The sequence below is a fragment of the Aythya fuligula genome, chromosome 3, assembly GCF_009819795.1.
Source record: "Aythya fuligula isolate bAytFul2 chromosome 3, bAytFul2.pri, whole genome shotgun sequence".
Taxonomy (NCBI): domain Eukaryota; kingdom Metazoa; phylum Chordata; class Aves; order Anseriformes; family Anatidae; genus Aythya; species Aythya fuligula.
In genome coordinates this window covers 112,181,202-112,197,827 of record NC_045561.1, presented here as the reverse complement: position 1 = coordinate 112,197,827, position 16,626 = coordinate 112,181,202, and the positions used below count along the sequence as shown (strand labels likewise).

At 44.0% G+C, this 16,626-nt stretch overlaps 1 protein-coding gene across 3 annotated transcripts in view; it reads right to left on the bottom strand.

Annotated features, from left to right (window-relative positions):
- Positions 1–268: 268 nt before the first annotated feature.
- EVA1A (eva-1 homolog A, regulator of programmed cell death) overlaps positions 269–16,626 on the bottom strand; it is a 199,102-nt gene continuing 182,744 nt past the window's right edge. For 2 of the 3 annotated variants that reach the window (XM_032183515.1, XM_032183517.1), the window contains 3 exons: positions 12,671–12,835; positions 8,430–8,603; positions 269–1,177 (listed from right to left, as the gene is read on the bottom strand). In XM_032183515.1, coding sequence (XP_032039406.1) covers positions 807–1,177; positions 8,430–8,603; positions 12,671–12,835 — 710 coding nt within the window. In that variant the 3' untranslated portion in view covers positions 269–806. The remainder of the gene's footprint in view (positions 1,178–8,429; positions 8,604–12,670; positions 12,836–16,626) is intronic. The other variant, XM_032183516.1, reaches the window with a different exon arrangement.

Sequence of the window (16,626 nt, the reverse complement as noted above, 5' to 3'; positions counted from 1 at the left end):
ACATCTCACCAATCACTGACACATCTCTTATATTACCATAATTTCACTGTCGGAGGTGGTTTGGGTTGTGTTTGACAGGGGCCAGCAGGGAGAACAGACTCAAAAAAAAATAGGATTTTATCCCTGAGGTGTCAGTAAAAAAAAAAAATAAAAATGCTCCCATTGAAAAGGAAGATGAAAAGACAGCCATAAATAACTGAATACACTATGGCAAACATCCAAGCACCGAGATGATTTCACGATGGAAGAATCCCCCCCTCCCCCCCATCCCCCAGTTCTTAACAAGTCATTTGCCGTTGGGTTTTAATTAGGTTAATCTCATGGCTTCTGAAGTCACAAGACAATCGGTCGGGATTTACCTCCCCCTCCCTTCCCAAATCATCTTTCCAGACTTGTAGTTTCGTTCACAATTCTCCCAAAGTCCTCAGGAAAGAGAAACCCCAAAATTCTAAATGAAAACCAAAACCTAGATGACTCCTCTCCCCAGCCAAGAGGGGAGCGCTTGTACTGCAGCGTGCCAAGCTCCATGTCCCACATGGGAGGACTCTAATCGCCGGCTTCCTGACGGCTACTAAGAAACAAAGTTGGCAACCACCTCTGATGTAACTAGAAATTGTCCATGAAGAGGGGTGATAGCAATATGTCAGGGAAAAGGAGAGGGGGAAAGCTTTATTGCTGTCCATCCACACTGCCCCAGGTAGTACTCCTGGAAGGAAAAGAGGAGACATCCAGGTGAAACTGCTCCCCTCCCTCTCCCCTCTACCAGGTGTGGAGGAGCAGTGCGGGATGGTTGGGCTCCCCACCACCTAGTAGTAGCGGTTGAGGCTCCTGGTCCCTGGGATGTCCGGCTGGCCGTTCATCCAGATCTCCCGGATGATGCGCTCCCGTTCCTCCAGCCTCTGAGCTCGCTCCAGCTCCTCCGCCGACGTGAAGACGTTCATGTTCAAAGTCCTCTCGAACCTGCGATGCCTGCGGGCAGACAGGTCAGAAGTGGTGTCCGAATCGTCGTCGCTGTCGCTGCTGTCACTGTCGCTCTCCCGCTCCCGTGGAGGTTTTTTGGCGGAGGAGCGTTTGCAGTCCGTTCGGCAGGACACCCTGAGCACCAAGGCCAGCAGTGTCAAGACGAGTCCAATGCACACTCCGGAGACAAAATACAGAGCAGCTCGCTCAGGGTTTTCTGGAAGGGGAAAGGAAACAACGCTTGAGAACAACCCTTAAAAGAACAGAACGCACAGTTTGCTCCTCTGTGCAAATACCAGTAATACTCTCTGGAGGGGCAAAGTTTCTGATGGGTCTTTTGCTTCCAAATGTCCTTTGCCACCTCTCCCCAGGGAAGCTAGGGAGGGGAATTTAAATGGTGGATTTTTGCCAAGGCATTTACCCACATGCAGAATGTGGGTTAGCTGCAGTTGCATCTTGGAGTTATCTGGAAGGGGTAGGAGCAGCCCACAGAATTAAATGCTAATTCCAGTGGCTGTGGGAGTGGGGCTGAGACCAGGGAGCTGCACACCCAGCAGCAGCTGAGTGCAACTCTCTGTCACATCCATTATCTTCACACAAGGAATAAAGATTATTATAAAGCTTTATACACTCCCTGTGCTGTGGCCCAGCAGAAATGGCAAGCCTTACAGCAAGGAAAAATGTGTATTACTTATTCATAGGTTTCATTTGCTTATCTAAGGCAAGTGTGCTGGCTTTCTGCCCAGACCACCAAAAAGTATACCTGTGCTGCAGAAGTAGAGCTGGAGTTAGTGCACTAACAGGATGAATCCTGCATGGCCGCATTTCAGAGGTGATATAACAAGACTCCAAAGGACCCACAGTGCCTTTTAAACTAGGTTATCTTGTTTACTTACTGCAGGTTTTTTTTTGGTTCGTGGGACTACTTAGAAGTGTAATTATGATAAATGTTGTTACTGTGATTCCCCTGGGCTGAATCATCTGAGCATATTCTGGGTTTATAGATAGACTGAATGGGTGAAGATGAACCAAGCAGAAGTGTCAAGACCAGCTCTACTCTGCTGTGTCTGTTGGGAGTCCTGAGTTGAGGGATGGAGTCAGCTCCTCAGATGAATCCTACTCCTTTGAATTCGGTGACAGAGCTGTAACAGTTCCCCCAGCTGAGAGACTGACACTGCATCCCTGGAAGATCTCAGTGACTAAAAGGCTCGGCCCCACCTTCACCTCCCCACACTGTGCTTTTAGAAACTGATTTCCTTAAGGAAAGATGAACTGGAAAACATTTGGAGATACTCAAAACTCAACAGGACAAGATGCTGAGCAACCTGCTCTAACTTCAATGCTGACTACATTCTGTGCAGGGGCTTGGACCAGGTGACCTCTGGAGGCCCCATCCAACCTAAATTATTCTGATTCTGTGGTCAGAACCTGGACACTGGCTTGTGTGTGGTTCAGGGCAATGTGTGGTTCAGTGTATGGAGATGCTCATGGAACAGTTACAGGAAAGAGATGACTTTGTGCTCTGCATTTCTCTTCTACCAAAAGCATCCAAAGATGACTGACAAACTAAGGAAGAGGAAGATGTCATGATAACCTGAAAACTGGCTAATAAAACTTGAGACTTGCTAGAGGGGCTCATGTGGATGGTGTGGAGAGAGAAAAAGAGACTGAATAGAGACTACAAAAGCAGGAAAAGAGAACTGCAAAAGATGCATTCAGCAATGCAGAAGAGGAAGGAAATGCATCAATAGTTCGAGCGGCAAGGGATCAAAACCAGAGGTTTTAAACTAAAATATTTTGACAAGAGTGAGCCAGCAAAAAGCTGAAGGTAAATGAGAATATAGCAGAAAGGTATGAGAGGATGTGCTGGCAGCTCTTGTAGCAGTCTGGCTAAGTGAAATGTTGGCTTCAATGAAGTTAACAGCAACCCTGAACTCAAGGGACAGAACTCAAATTAAATTAAAGCTTAAGCCCTGCTTGTGCTGTAGCAAAGCCATTGCCCATCTGCTACAGTGTGAACACCAAAGAAGTGGTCTTAATTTCAGACATTTGACAACCCCAGGAAAAGCAGAACCATGACTGATACTGCTTTTACCTCCATCTGCAGTATAAGTCAGGACAGCAGTTGCACAGCTTCCCTTGCAAGTAGGTGTAAGGAAGGCTCCAAGGACACCCAGGCAGCAAAGAACAAATGAGCAGGAGTGCTCTGTTTGTCCTGGAAGACACTTGGTCCAGTCTGCCTCTGTTCTGTCTCTGGCTGACAAGATGCCAGGCACACTTTCCTGCACACCACATTCCTGCACACACATGGGCTTGATTTGGTTGCATTAGTTCCACTGCTTGCTCTTTTAAAGCAACTCATAAAAAAAAACATAGATTTGAGCCTGAGACACAGACATGTGGTTTCTCTTCTCCCATTTTTGTCCACGTCCTGCTTTTCCATTCTCCTCCACGCTCCTTTTTCCATGCTACTGTATCCAGCTCATGAGCAAACTGCACCTCAATTACTACTTAAGCAACCATTTTTCATCCCCTGCTTGTCCTTGTGTGTATAGCCCTTCATGCAGTGCGAGGCTGTAATTGAATCTTTGGGCTCCACTGGCATTTATGAGCTCCTACAGCTACTCTGTCAACATCTGAGACACTGTCTGGACTTCCTCACTCAGCTGTAACCCTATGTTCAACTGCAGTCTTGGCATTTATCATGCATACAATCCACTTGCACAGCAACATCTCTCTTTTCACAGCAGAAAGAGCAAATTAAGCTAAAAACCAGGGGCTGTGCTTTTTCTCTGTTGGAGTAGCCAAGTCAGCAACAGCCTAAATTTGGGGGGCTGACAGATGATTAGTGATCTTGAGAACCTCCCCCCATACATGTTCTCCTTGCTAAGTCCAAAAAGGGGCAAACTTTTTCAGTAAATGTATTCTCAGCATCTTCCAAAAACTCAAGAGAGGCTCAGATTCATCATGCAAACACTGACACCTCAAAACACTTACTGTATATGAAAAACTCTTTAAAAGTGTATGGATATCAGTGGCAGGAGTTAACATAATTTTGGTATGCATTCAAGTGTGTGTATGTGTGTGCCCTACTACACCCTTTAACACATGGATTTTGACCAGAGCAGCTTTTCCTTCCCCTGAGCTGTGGATGACAGCTCAGAGCTATGTTTTTCTCCTAAACTTTTAGCAGGACCCAGTTGCTGTCAATCTCTCTAGTTGGCGTTTCCTTCCCTCCTCCCTGGTATTTCTCTTTCTGGACTGAAAGCATTGATGAAAATGTCATTGATTCAAGCCTGAACTTAATCAATGCAGACAAAAGATATATGCTCTTTACAGCCCTTTATACAAAAGCCACCATTTTCTATGTGCTCAAACTGACCAAAAATTAGAAACACATTTTATTTTGTTTTTCCAACCAAACCAGCAGCAATTATGGAGCCTGTTTCCTGAGGGCTAACAATCTGCTGGGAGCATCAACCCAGACTGCCATTAATTCCCCAGGAAATGCCCCGGGCCAAGGTTGTTATTGCTATTATAACAAATTGTTTCAATAAATAAAAACCAATCTAGGCATTAACACTGCTGGCTTCCTGTGATGGCTTCATACATTCAGAAACCTCAGTGGGGAGGAGAATTTGAGAGGGCCCCAATAAAAGGTTCGGCATTAAGCATAGCCAGATGAACAGTAGGAGCAATATCTTCTAGGGAATTTGCAGTTAGCCCCACAGGCTGCTGAACTCCCTTGGTAGAACAGAGAAAGCTCTCCAGGAGCCCCTTATTAATAAGGCTCAGGCCAAGCAGTCCAGAAGTTGGAATGATCTCCCCTGGGTTGTTTTTTGGAAGCTCCTTGTTAATAACTTGGCAGCATTGCTCTCTGCTTATGGAAGAAGAATAAAACATGGATTTATGTAGGTTTCCCTCTAACAACTTCAATCTGAATGGGGCTACAAAACTGGAGTAAGTCACCTGTCCGAAGGAAGGCATTGGGAGTGCTCTGATACAATTGGGACATTTAATATTTATGTAATCACAAGGGATGGTTCTGGTCTTGGTGACAGACTGTGACTGCAGAGCCAGTTCCAGCTGTCACCAAGAGTGGTGAAATCTTCCCAAGCACTCAGACAGGTTTTGGATCAAGTCCATGACAAATAACAGGTCTGAGGTTTACAGGCAGGGATTGCATATAATTAAAAACCTAACTCTGTAACAAAAATCAGCTTTCAAATTAGGGGCATCCCTGAGCCTTTTGCAGGACTGAACTCTGAGCAAGACATATTTGTCTGATCAGCTTGTAAATTCACTTGTCATAGATATTGTTGACTCTTTCTCCCTGTTTCTGAGAAATTGTGTTCAAGGTTCTTGAAGCTGGGACAAGACTAACACCAAACTGGCTGTGATACTCCTAACCATGGTGATAGCTGCAAACAGAATTGACAGTGAGAACCAACACTCCTGCAAAGAGCCTTTGCTTCCTGCTGTGCTGTGACTTTTCAACCCTCGTTTGTCAATAGGAATGTTCCCAACTTTTATACGACAACTTCAGCCAAAAAGATGATAGAAATGAGCACAGATTTCACTAGCATTGGTACTTTTCCCCTCTGTGGATTGCAAGACCCTGCATGTACCAATGGTGCAAATGACAGAGCCTGCAGCTCTTTATTGCAGCTTCTCAACAAAACTTATCATCTTGTGAAGAAAAAGTAAACACCAGTGAGCACATGATTTTGGTATTCTCCCCAAGCCAAGAGACACCCCACTGCCAGGAGGCAGGAAAATAATAGATTGTCCTTACAAGTAATAGAGTGGATTGTCCTTACTCTTGACCCATGCAATACCAAGTGCCCGTAACTGCCTTTTCCTGGAGTGGATTTGAGGGTTTACAGCATCCCCTGTACCAAAACCAAAAATTTTCTTTATATATCACCTCTGCCTTTTACAGTTTACTCTTGCGAAGTCCTGTTTTGAGCCAACTCACCAGCACAAGCAAAACCTGAATACAGCAATTTCAGTTTGCAAAGTGTACCTGAGGGACGTTTTTAGTGTCAGGAAACATTGCAGTTCTTGCATTAATGTCTCCCTATGGCACAGAAGCTGTGGTTAAGAGTGGTGAAAATTGTGTGAAGCAGAACCAAAGTCTTCCTGGCTGTCCGGCACCCTGCCTCTCCTGAGACACTTCTGTGGCTCCTCTATGAACATCAACAGTTGCTGTGGCTTAAGCTTACTTCAGGGCTCAAAACTCAGGGAAGCATGAAAATTTCCAACTATTTTGCTGCTCAATGTCTGCAGGATGAACGGGGGTGGCTTTGCAGTGCTTTAGTTTTATGCAAATGACATTTGTGCCCTGTGACACAGCTTGTCTTTGAAAATATAATCTAAAACCTCCACATTCTCACATATATCAAAATAAATCATGCCAATTCTATCCTCTCTGCTAAAATCAAAGAGCTAAATTACATGTAGCAAATAAAGATGGTTTAGGACATCTGCTGTTTCAATCCACAGGGCAGCCATCAATTATTTTTGTGATAAATAACAAACTGAACATCCATACCATTGAGATCAAAATTCAACTAACAGTCATGGTGCAACAAGCTCCTCAACTCCTCACTGTAAACCAAAGTTGTGAGGTGTCGGTTTTGCCTATTTGACATCCAGTGAATCCAAACACATCACAAGGAGACCACATTGTGAGAGGACAAGCAAGTTCCACAGCAACATGACAGTTAAAGCTGTCATTATTTATTACTGGTGCTGGAGTAAGTTTTAGAGGCTCCTGCCAAGAGTGACACCCTGGGAAGGGGATGAATTGAGGCCTTGTGCCCCATAAAAGGAATGCAGAGTCAAAGAGTTCTGCTGTGGTAAATGGAAGCTAAGTCCTTGGGGCATAGTCAGCAGTCCTGAATCCTAGTACCAACTGGCCCCTACCATAAATCCTACAACCTTCTGCTACCCATTACCATTCAGATGAGGAAAATAATGTTAACAGGATTTTATTTTATAGTAAAGTTGGGAATGAAGGTATTTTTTTCGTGTCAAAAATGGCAGATGTAGGTAAAAGAGGGGAGAAGTGTGATACATAGAAGATTCATTTAATGTTTGCTTTTCCTAATCTTTCCTTAGGGAAGTCCATACAATGAAAATATATCCCTTTCAGCCATCTTTTGTGAAGAACATTACTACTTCCACTTAATCTGCCTGCTTCTTCAAGGTGTCATGAAAAAACAGGACCCAATGCCACCATTCAATGACTAGAAAGTCAGAACTTTGCATTCACTATTCGTGGTCCTTTTAGAAGGACTGTCCACTAAGCGTGCAGAAAAACTCTTCTTAAGCTACTCAGTGATTCCAAAATGCAAAGCTCTAGTTAGTTGTTTCAAATCCAAATACTTGTCTGTAGCAGCATGGTGGTATCTCAGCAAAACCAAGAGCATTGCACCAAGAATGCATTAGTATTTAGTGAATCGGCAAGGCTGAATGGCACAAAGACATGAATAATTGTTGCTCGTGAATACAGGAGTTTTAGTTATATAGACCCCAGCCTAACTGTGAGCAGACCAGTTGCAGTACACAGAATTATTAACAGTGTGCAGTGAAAGAGCAACACGTTAGTATTACTAACAAGGTGCATACAAATATTTCATTCAAATGGAGAACAATCTGCAATCCCATAAGAAACTTCCTTCTGTGGAAAGCAGTAGTTTGCCCTAAAATGTGTTGAATTAGTGCATCTGATGTTACCCAGACAGTGCTCCTCCTATTCTGGGCATGGCTTATCCAACTCTGTAGTCAACCTCTACTTTGACAAGGCACCTCACAAGATGGAAAACATTTGCACTACGTCTCCTGCCTTTGCTGGACTTTTTGCTATCAGTGGTACTGACCCCAAGCAATGAACAGAGCACACAGTCTCTATCTCAAGAGCAACTTTTTAACACCAATCTTAAAGGCAGATGGTTCCTCTGCTACTTGAAAGCTGCATGTGGGTGAAAGATAAACTGTGATCCAAGGAAATCTTGCTCTAAACTACATTTAAATATACAATTAAGCAGACTCTCAAGCTACTTCATCTTCACACTTCTACTGAAGATAAGCCAAATTCTCTTAAGCAGGGTAATGATCTGAGTGTTGCTTATTTTCCAAATTACAGGACAACAAGCTTGCCTTCCTAATGTGCCAGGCTTTGATCTCCAGGAAAATGGAGCATTAGGAATAATACAGCATGTAAGATTGCATTGTATTCAACTTCAGATGAGAGCAAATCCAGGGAAGCGCAGAGCACAATAAACCCTCTTGTATACTGTCAGCTAGAGCTGCCCTCGTCAGGTCTTTCAAGGGAGAATTTGCTGAGAGATGAATGAAAAACACCAACAGTTCAAAGAAGCAGATTTAGCCCTAGGTGGCTATGAAACATAGGCTTGTTTGAGGGTCTACAAAGAGCCCAGAGAGGTGGTGGCCACCAGACCTACCTGTGATGAAGGCGTATGCTGCTAGGATGTTGCTGAGCAGTGCCATCTCTGTGCTAACGCCCACGGGCTCCATGCTGCTGGTGAATACCGGCGGTTGTGTCTCATCCACAGGAAGCAGGAAGGGGGTGTTGTCCAGAGGGTAGAACGTGGCCGATCTCCCTTTCTTCTTCTCTGCTTTTGAAACAGAAAGGGAATGAGGAACCAGGCAAGTGTACCAGCGCTGTCCTGCCCTAGCCTCACAAGGTCAGCATCTGCATTCAGAAATCCAGAGCTGCTCAGCAGCAAGCCACCCAAATTTGCTCCTCTTTTGGGGGTCAACTAAACCTTTGCAGTTACCTTCAGTTGAGTCCATGCCCTGTCTGCATCCAGACAGCATCTTCTCTCCCCCGTCTCCTGCTCTTTCATGTCACCACTTAAACACACCCACCTACGTTACAGCAAATATGTAATCAGGTTTCTTTTCTCTTATGTAAATCAAAGGGGCCTTTATCAGCTAAGCTTGTTATAAGCCAGCACACTGGCTCAGAAAACACCGGCAGAGTTGGCAACCCTCCGCCAGTGTCACGCTGCAGCGATCCATCCACACCTGGCAAACAGACGCACTTTTTCTCCAGCTTTTTCAGGGAAGGGCAGATTTGAGTTTATGACTTCCTTCAGAAGCCTGCTTGCATTGTGTTTCACCCAGACATCATTTCCCCTTCGGAGAGGTGAGTGAACTTGGGTTTATGATTTGATTTTATTTGTTGAAGACTGGAGCTAAGAATACAGCTAATTCCAGGAGGCTCAAAGCGACCCTTTCAGACCTTATCAGCTCACTGCTGAGTACTCCCTGCACCTTGATCTGCTGGCAGACACCCCCACCAGTTATAAAACACTAATTGTTTTAAACACACAAAAAAAAGTCAGTGCACAGGACCCAGTTCCATCATCCATGTGACTGTTTAACAGTAGCTGTTACAGATTTCCAGGCTCCTTTCCCCATGTGTCTGGTTCCAAGCAGCACAAGGTAAAATCACAGACTTGCACCTGGCTCCCATTTACCTGCAGGTATTAAATTCAGGAAACTGCCGGGTCCATCTCCTACAATACAACCAGTGCCATGCAAGAAAAGGCACTCTGACCACAGCCACAACATGAGGTGGTCTGTGCTCACCTCATCTGCCTCTGTTCCCTGAAAACCTGCCAAAATGAGACATCACCTTCACCCTCGCGCTGTGTGCACTGTGAAGAGGCACAGCCCAGGGAAGCAATGACAGAAATCGAGGGCTGTCAAAGAGAACAGGTAATACTGGGTGGAGAGGCACTGAGTGCACGAACATGCATGCAGTAGTGTCAAGTCCTAATCTGCCTCACAGGAGAAGCAGTGGGAATGGATGTCCAGGTGAAGCTGTAAGGGATCAGCCCCAAGGAATGTGGTCACAGTTGTATCTCTGCCACTGAAAAGCTGCATGGCCTTGGGAAAGCCACACTTTACAAGCTACCAAGGTGTTAATGACTGGCCCCCGAGCAAAGTTTTCAAATGTGGGTGCATGGCTGGCAAATGCAAAAGAGAAAAATATCCAAAGAGCTTCTTGCTCTGGAAGAACAGTGATTGCTGCAGACTAGTTATGCAATGGAGCCACTGGGGCACAGAGGGGTAAAGGCACAGCCAGCAGGAAATTAACAGGAAAGCCTTGGAAAATATTTTAATTCAGATGTAAGCACCAGAAATATTAACATGATCTCTAATCTTTCTTTTTATTCTCTTTACCCAGTAAATCCACATCTGTACAACTGGTTGAGTTTTTCTCAACTACTGTTCCTGCAAAGAAATCCACTGAAAGAAGGGTAAATTTTTCATGTCCACAAACTGAACCACTACTCTCCTGAAGATGTCCTGCATACTTCAAAGCATATCACATAGCACTATGTATCTAAACTGAGGCAATTGAATCCTGCTGTTAGTTGACAGACCTTAAGAGTGATTCAGCTCTCGCCATGGCTGATACTTAAAGCTTGATGTTATTTGCCCATACACAGACATCTAAGAAACCTCAGGGTTAGAAGGACATCCATGCAATGCTGCCAGATATGAGAAGAGATGTAGGGAAAACTCTCACCCTTTTAGAGCAGCATCCAGAAGCCAGGTGAACATCCCAGGTCATCTCAAATGAGATATATATGTGGAAGCAACTGTATCCTGCCCAGGATGTCGACATGCTGAGGTCTAGCTCTGAACTAATTAATCTAAAATCCCTTTACAATCAATGAAAAGGAAGAGAATCATCAGATGATCTACTAACTATACATCTGATCCTAAAGAGGACCACTGAGTTAGGTGGCTCCAGGTTCCTATGAGGTCTTTGAGAGGTTTCTACAACACAGCACTGAAGTCCAGCTAATGTAGATTAGCTGGTAGGATATGAACCTGGGACCTCTGCATCATGTTCTCTCACTTGTCCAGCTCTGGGTTAGTGACAATCTACCTTCCCCTCACTGCCAATGCATTCACAGGATCTCACTAGGACTAAGGTTTAAATTATACTACCTGTAGGGGCTTCTCCATGTTCAGGTACTAGATCAGCCAGGAAAGACTGAGATGGGCACCACTTCTGCCTGGGTTTGGACATCCCTTGGAAACCAAGCTGTGCAAAAATGGTGTCTTTTAGGAGAGACTAATGCATAACTCCTCTTATGTGAAATGTAAGAAGAATCTTTTTTTTTTTTTCTCTGACACATCCAAAGAACAGATGCAATCAAACAAGTTTTTAAATTAATACTCATCTGCATACACTATACTCTGGCAAAGAACACCACAAAACCACAGAACTGGTTCTGTCATCTGCAGGACTGTACAAGCACAGACAGGGAAGACAGAAAATGACTGGGGTTATGCAGGAGGGGAAAAAAAAAAACAAACAAACATAATTTCATAAGGGTCATGTGTTGCTATGCTACGCAGTTCCCTGTGTCATTTAATCCAGGATCGTACTAAAAGGAACCTCTTTTTCTTTGCTAGCTTTGCAGACTTTGTCTTCATCTAATCCCTCCCTGGTTTTCTCTTCACCATGTTCACCCTTTCCCAGCTGTTTCCACTCATTCAAGCAGTTTCCCAGTGACTTTACACCGAAGTTGAATGAAATTATTGCAGCTAGCAGTAAATTTGGCCAGTGACACAACTTAAGCATAGCAGAGGTTATCCATGATATCAGGCAGACTTTAGCAAATAGTTTTAACAAAAGAAATAAAACAGGAAAGGAGATTGCAGAAATGTCCAAATATTGTTTTTGCTATTTTTGAAACGGTCTTACAGCTTTTAATTTCAAGATGACATCTTTGTTTGAAAAGTTGTGTGTATTTTCAAAATGAATGAATAAACAATAAGAAAGCTAAATAAAAAGGTGTCATTTCTAGAAGTGAAATGTTTAGATGAATGAAAATGAGTTCAGCACTTTTTTGTGCATTTAAAAGAATCATCAGGGTCACAACATTTATTTCAGTCTGACCTAAAATTCTTCTCCTTGACAAATTTTCAGTAAATCCTCTAAACTGACAAATCTGTTCTTGCTGACTTTTAGTTACCTGCAGATTGATTATCCAGGCTGTGGGTTAACTTTACCAAGACTGCAGACAAAGACAAGGTAGCTCTGTCCATATACTCCCTAAAGCTCTGGGAGCACAGGGTGGGAATTTCAGAAGTAATGTCATCACCGTCTCCAGCATGTTGGGAAACATAATGCAAAAACACTGCCTAACCCAGTAAATGCTCACCTGTGCTCTTCCTTTATTCCTACACCATCCCTTCCTCCTACTCACCTGTCCCTAGATAGCAAAGATTTGACTTCATTCATATATCTTCGCTTTGCATTTTATGAAAATAGCATCATATTTCAAAGCTCAGCTGAATGCTTCTCTGTCCCCTCTGAGGCAGATCTCCTGCTATGTCCGCCCTGGTTTTGATTTGCCACTGTGTTAGACGGGTCTGCAAAGAATTTCTGTGATGAGTTTTGACATGCATGGCCATTACTGCTACTTCAAGAAACCCAGAGTGAGTTTCACAGTTCACTTTAGTCAGTAGGTGGTCGTGCCTCGAAACCTCTCTTTGTGACTTTGACATATAGACATATATGTACCCTATTTTGACATATAGGGTACAATATAGAAACCCAGGTAATGTATATAGCGTCTGTAAGGGGAGATGGAAGGGAACGGCTACCACATCACAGTTAGGTTTGAGACAGCATTGCAATAGTTATAGCTACCTGGGAGAGCACGTCCTATATTGGAAGGAGAGACATCAGAAAGGAACACGCCGTCCCCTATAACATTGGGATCAAACACCCTTGGCCACAGTGGAAAATGTGGCTTCTGAAATCCTTGGTAATTGGTTGGTCCTGGCTGGGTTTCATGCAGAAGCTTCCTGGGAACTGAAAGAGAAGAGTAAGAAAAGCACAGTTGTTAGAGCGAGTTATTTCAGCTGGTCAGGATGAGAATTATCACATTATGCTATGGGCTCAGCTGATACTTAATTATACTATGTGCAGACCAAACAGACACTCATTTACCACTTGATGAATGCTCTCCAAATGCCAGCACAGAGACATTCAATGGGAAAATGCTAGAAACTATAAAGTGAATAAGATATTGTTTACTTATAATTAAGGGTTGAGACTAGACAAAGGGTCAGATTCAAACAGCTTATTTAGACACCCATCTAAGGCACTGAAATGCCTGGTAAGCTGGTCTTTGGTCTCAGCCCTGAGGTTTGGAGTCCTCCAGCTGGACAGCCCCATTCCTACTATGGTGTAGGGTTGGGCAGGGAGCCCATAGCAAAGGGGAGGGACTGTCTGGTATGCCTGAATCCCTGCCTCTCCCCAGCCATCAGGTTGCTGGCTCAGAACTGCACAGCAGATATTTCTGTCCACTTTGGAATCCCAAAACCAACCTTTGGAAGATGCTATCCACAAAAATGCATAAAGCTTAAAACATCCACCACAGAATAAGAAACCCTGCCTATAAGAAATCCTCCCCACCCTGTGGGGTTGAAAATACTCCTCATTGGGCTTTAGGCATCAGCTAAGCTGGGAAGGACCCCTCTATTCCTGCCACCCCGAGGAAGAGGGTGAAGGCTCAGCTAAACCCTTTGGCTTCATTTTTCATCCAATACACAGGTAAGGTAGGTTGATATGTCTACAAGAGCTGTGTCTGAGCATCTTTGGCCTTTACATTGAACCAAAGCATGCCTCAGTAAGACTATTTTCCCCTCCTCGATGTTGCAAGGCCAGCTCTTCAGCTGTACCTCCAAGCAAAGCAATCAAAGCCGGTGTGACTACACCAGTGTACACCCACTGAAAGTGAATCCACACCGTAAATTCACTGATCAAGCCCTGTGGAGACACTGAAGCATGTCACCTGTGGAGCTGAACCAGTTCTCTGCCTCAGCCGAGGCCAACGCCTGAGGCTATTTCCGATAAAAGCGCCTTTCCATACAAAGAGAAAAAACACATAGACGGGTCGTTCAGCTCAGAAATCAGAGAAGTAGAGCAATGAAGGACAAAATAAATAAATTTAAATTTCCAGAGGAGAAATACATGTTCTCCTCCACTGACTGTACTCTAACACATACATCAAAGCACCACTTTGTCCCTTCAGAGAGCCACGACTTTACTGTGTTAAAGACACAGACTGCTGAGAATGAGGTGCAAGTTCATTAGACCTACAGAAACCCCAAGGGAGGGCTGCTGCTGGGATGCTCAGTTCTCCTTCCTCCAAGTCTAATGGCCACCACCTCTCATGTCCCAAGCTGGCTGCCACCTCCTGGTGCCTCAGTTTCCCCACTGCTCTGTTGCAGATCATTCTCTCATCTACACTCTTCACAGGGGTGTGATGTAGCATAATTAAAGAAGTAAAGCACTTTGAGATCCTTGGCAAAGGCTCGGAGGAGGACTTGGAAAGCGTGCAGCCCTGGAACAGAAAGGAAATTCCTGCCTGCCCCCTGCAGCTAATCAGCTGCAAAGCTGGAGCATGAGATTTAATCGTGCCCACTAAATTTGCCTGCATAACTACAAATATTACTGGTGGGGGAAGCAATCCAACCGCCTTGTTTACATTGTGTTTGACTTACTGTCTTTGCTGAGGCAAAGAGAATTGTAACTATATTTACTGACTGACCTGTATGAGGCTGCCAAGATATCAGCATTGAAGTTCTCACATTATTAGTAGAGTCATGCTAGGTCAGGAAACAGACATAAAAAACCTACAGCTCCTGAATAGCAAAAAGCTGGCACAGCAGTTTCTAGTGAAACCAGAATTGGCAACTGTCTTCTGATGGGAAGGCAGCAAATGAAACATATCCCCTGCTAAGAACTAAACAGAAGCAAGGGGGATACCTGTGCCAGAGAAATATCAGAAAGTCTGGGGAGGAGGTGGGTAGAACAGAGACCATCCACACAACCAGGGAGAATCACAATTCTGGGTGACTAATTTGAGACACCAAAGGGAAACCTGATATTCAGAGGGCTCAGCATCCTCCAGAAATAAAAAGAAAAAAAAATATTTTTTTTTGCTGCATCTCAGGCTGAGGACCTGAAAGGCATCTAAAGGACTCAAGTCAATATGCCCTTAAACACCCTTCTTCCAAATTGCAACCCAGGTAAGCTGTTGATATATGTCTGATGAAGAAAATGAGGCAAAAGAAACACAGAGACACATTTTTAGCATATTTTGAGCTAGTCTTTCACATTTCAGACTGCCTTTTAATCATAAACATCCATTTTCACCTCCCAGTATTCATGTCCATCTCTAGGGCAGAACACAGGCTGGGTGGAGCCATGTCTTTCTTTGAACAGGTGGCACCACCAGCTACTTCAAGCCAAACGGGAAAAAAAAATAATAATAAATCTTCTCCTAAGCACACTTAGGAAATTGAACTACATCTTTTCTTTTGGCAGCTGTGCCACAGACACTATAAATGCTACCTGCAGGACCACAAGAAGAGAGAGAGTAAAACAAAGCATCATAAATCACACAGCAACAAGTCAGCGGCATCCCAAGGAAGGGTGGAGATGGAGATGTATTCGGAGGGATTCACTCACAAAGTGTCACAGCACCTTAATGGGCTATGGTTGTGCTTTCATCCTTTGGGGATGGCTGAGAACGTAAGGCATAAAGAACAACACCAAGTGGGCATTTGGTGTCTAAAAATGCAGGTGGCTATGTAGAGAGATTCCCAAAAGCAGGCAGACATTTAACATCTGTGATTAGCATGTGCTTTGGTACTTTTAAAAACCCTAGGCAGTTCTTGTCTTCATCTCAGCAACTAAACCCCTTTAAAGATCTGGAAGCAACTTAGTGCAAAACAGGATGTCTACAGCAGATGAACTTAGGACTTTTTCATTTGAAGGTACCATTTTTCTCTGTGGACTCCATAAACATCTTGAGGACATTTTGCCAGGACAAGACTACCTTGGCAAAGAGTAAATAGAGTGACAGTACACGGCAAGTCTGTTCTTTTTCTAGTTTATACGACACTAAACCCATACACAGCTTAGATAGCTTGATTTAGAAAGTAAAATGGAAAGGCTTTTTCAAGTGCAAAACACCTCACAATTTCCAGTTAGCTTCTGTGTGGCAGCCAACTCCACAAGAAAGATTAAACATCTGGTTCCTTTGAAATACCCTCCTTAAATTCTCCAGAGAGGAGTACATCTGACATTAAGCATGGCATGAACTGAAGCAAGGTGTCAAGAAAAGTTATTTGTAATTAAACCCACCAGAAAAAAAGTACCTGGGATTTTAGTCTTATCTCAGCATTAAGCACAGAAATCCTGGCAGGGAAGGGCTGGCACCCAGCCTGCTCCATTCAATCAAGCAGAGAAGTTAACACAACTCAGTCAGCAGAACAAGTGAAATATGAGGACAAGTGGGAATGAAACAGGGCCCTCAATCAAAATGCTAACACGTCCGATAGTCAGGAGCCTTGCACCTTGAAATATGGATGAGAAATGAGTTGGGATGAGTTGGAAGAGGGGAGATGCTTGGGGGACTTCTGGGGATCTTCAGTCTTTCAAAGGGTAGCAATCAGCGTTGAGACGTGGGCATTTATCCAAATGATGAAATTCTCAGATAACGTGGCCCAGGCAGCTGAGTGGGGCTTACAATCTTTATATCATCCCTCTGTGTCTGTTTTAAAAGTAGTTCAGGCTCCTTGCTCCCACTG